Source organism: Dryobates pubescens, chromosome 16 (assembly GCF_014839835.1).
Source record: "Dryobates pubescens isolate bDryPub1 chromosome 16, bDryPub1.pri, whole genome shotgun sequence".
Lineage (NCBI taxonomy): Eukaryota > Metazoa > Chordata > Aves > Piciformes > Picidae > Dryobates > Dryobates pubescens.
In genome coordinates, this window is record NC_071627.1 from 672,501 (window position 1) to 674,674 (window position 2,174).

At 36.2% G+C, this 2,174-nt stretch overlaps 1 protein-coding gene across 1 annotated transcript in view; it reads left to right on the plus strand.

Moving 5' to 3' along the window:
• Positions 1–1,955, plus strand: part of CAMKMT (calmodulin-lysine N-methyltransferase) — a 245,010-nt gene extending 243,055 nt beyond the window's left edge. Inside the window, exon 11 of the mRNA XM_054168402.1 lies at positions 614–1,955. Within this exon, the coding sequence (XP_054024377.1) occupies positions 614–691 (78 nt within the window). The 3' untranslated portion in view covers positions 692–1,955. The remainder of the gene's footprint in view (positions 1–613) is intronic.
• The last annotated feature ends 219 nt before the right edge of the window (positions 1,956–2,174 follow it).

Consider the following 2,174-nt stretch of genomic DNA (forward strand, 5'->3'; position numbering starts at 1 on the left):
TACAACATTATCCATAGCGACTGGCATTGCACCACTCTGGCCATCGAGTTATCATTCTCTCTTACAATAAAGATTTTTAACATTAGATACAATTAATAAATAAGCCCCTTAAGAACCGCATTGCAGCCTTGGAAGGGGCTTGCTATTATGTAAACCTTCAGGTAAGATTATTGTAGTTCAGAGATCTGGAACTGTTGTTGATCTTAAATATCAAATATACAGCAATAGTTAGGCTGATTGTGGATAAACTTTAAGCCTTTGTTCCGGAGTTCCTTGCTTAGTGGCTTTAATTCAGGCCTTAAATCTCACTTGAATATAATTTACTTACTACAGCAATTTGGGACCACCCTTTTTTTCCCTTTTTTTTTTTTTAAAGTAGTGTTCAACAATTCATTGCATGAATTAGATTGTCGACAAACTCTGGCCAGCTTCTGATAATGTTTGACACACTGTTCCAGACCTGTGGTAGTATTTGGATTTAGGGTTTCTTGCTGTAGTTATTAAATGTTTAATCTTGCGTAGGATCATTTGCACTAAGGAGTGTAGTTAAGCAAGCAGTGTTTTAAAAATGCTTTCATGCAGTTTGCTCACTTTATCCATTTTTTATTTGCAGTTGAAAAATGAAGAAAAAGATACATACGAGGAAAACCTCCATTACCCTTTGCTCCTCGTTCTAACCAAACACAGATAGAAGATGACACTTTCATTTGCTCGTTTTAAGGTGGACCACTGAAAATTAACACATGTATGTGGATGGCCAGGGAATAGGCTTTCCCCTCTTTTTCTCCTGAGTCATCATTAGAGAAATACTTCTAATTAAAATGCTGAGGAAGGTACCATGGCTTGTTTCACACTGTGTAAACTTTGGAATGTATTTTTTTCATATCATTTTAGAACTTGGTTTTGCAATGATTTTCCAGACTAAAACCAGTCAGCCTTCACATGTGTGCAGTAACAAAGGTGTAAAGCTGGCTTCCTTCTCTTTTGTGATGTAAACATGCCTGTACTTTAGTAACCTCTTTAAATGTTATTTTTTGGGGTGTATTCCAAAATATGTGAATAATATACTTTGTGTGGTTATATGATTGGTTGTAAATTAGTAAATGCGTTCACATTTAATTAGTAAGGAACCAGTTGTCTTAAGAGCTTCTGAAAGTGCACCTATTGAATGTTTAGATTTTTCTGCCTGTTTTTTTTTTTTAATTCTGTTTGTTTTTTCTCTCTGTGAATGAAATGTTCTCATTTCCTTCAATGTTGAAGCTTTTTTTCCCCATATATGTGTGTATGTATGATTTTTTCCAGCAGGACTTTTCCTCCTGTAGATGTCTAAGGAATTATGCATCAGACAAAAGCCTCATAAACTGACCATTTGTCCTTTGGACACAATAGCCTGCCCAGCCCCTCTGCTCCTCCTCTCCAATTATGTGTGATTAGTCTCAGTGTGTTGTGTCAAGAAGGGGGAGTGTGCTGAGTGCTTATTATCTGTTTAGGTACAAGAAGAGCACATTTAGATTCTGACTATGAATGGAAAGTGAGCCTTTATCAGGACTAAAATCTAAATGCTACTATCCTAGAAATCGGTTTTAAAGAAACACATCCTTTTCTGGTAAATTCCAAGAAACACTATAAAAACTAAAGCATTTTGTAGTGTATTCAAACTGTCTGCCTTGAATTAGTGTATATTTTGATATTTGTGGCCCAAGTGCTTGATAAACGTTTAATATGACTTTTCTTGTACCGTGAAGGACAAAAATCCTACAAGGAAAGAGGAGCAATTTCTTATTTTCTTAACAGTTTAGTAGACCATTTTAATGTCTTCTCAGAAAACCAGGCTGGATTGTTAAAGAATCCTGTACAGTCCCTTACACCATAACACTTTTTAAATGATGAGAAAAGAGAGAGAGACTAAGACTGGAAGAGGGAGGTACTAGATGCAAGGTAGCATAGAGGATCATGCTGAACCACATTAATTAAAAGAACTACAGTTTGGCAGTAAGCATTCTTCCATGTTTGAGAAATGGGGCAGCATGTGAACCACAAGCTTATGAAAGTCTCTTTCTCTTTGCTTTTCTTCGCAAACAAATTTCTTCACTACCAGTTTGCATGTCCTTGTGTTCAATACTTTTTATGCTCCATTAGAGCACCTAGATGGATCTCAGAAGGCATAGGTCAAG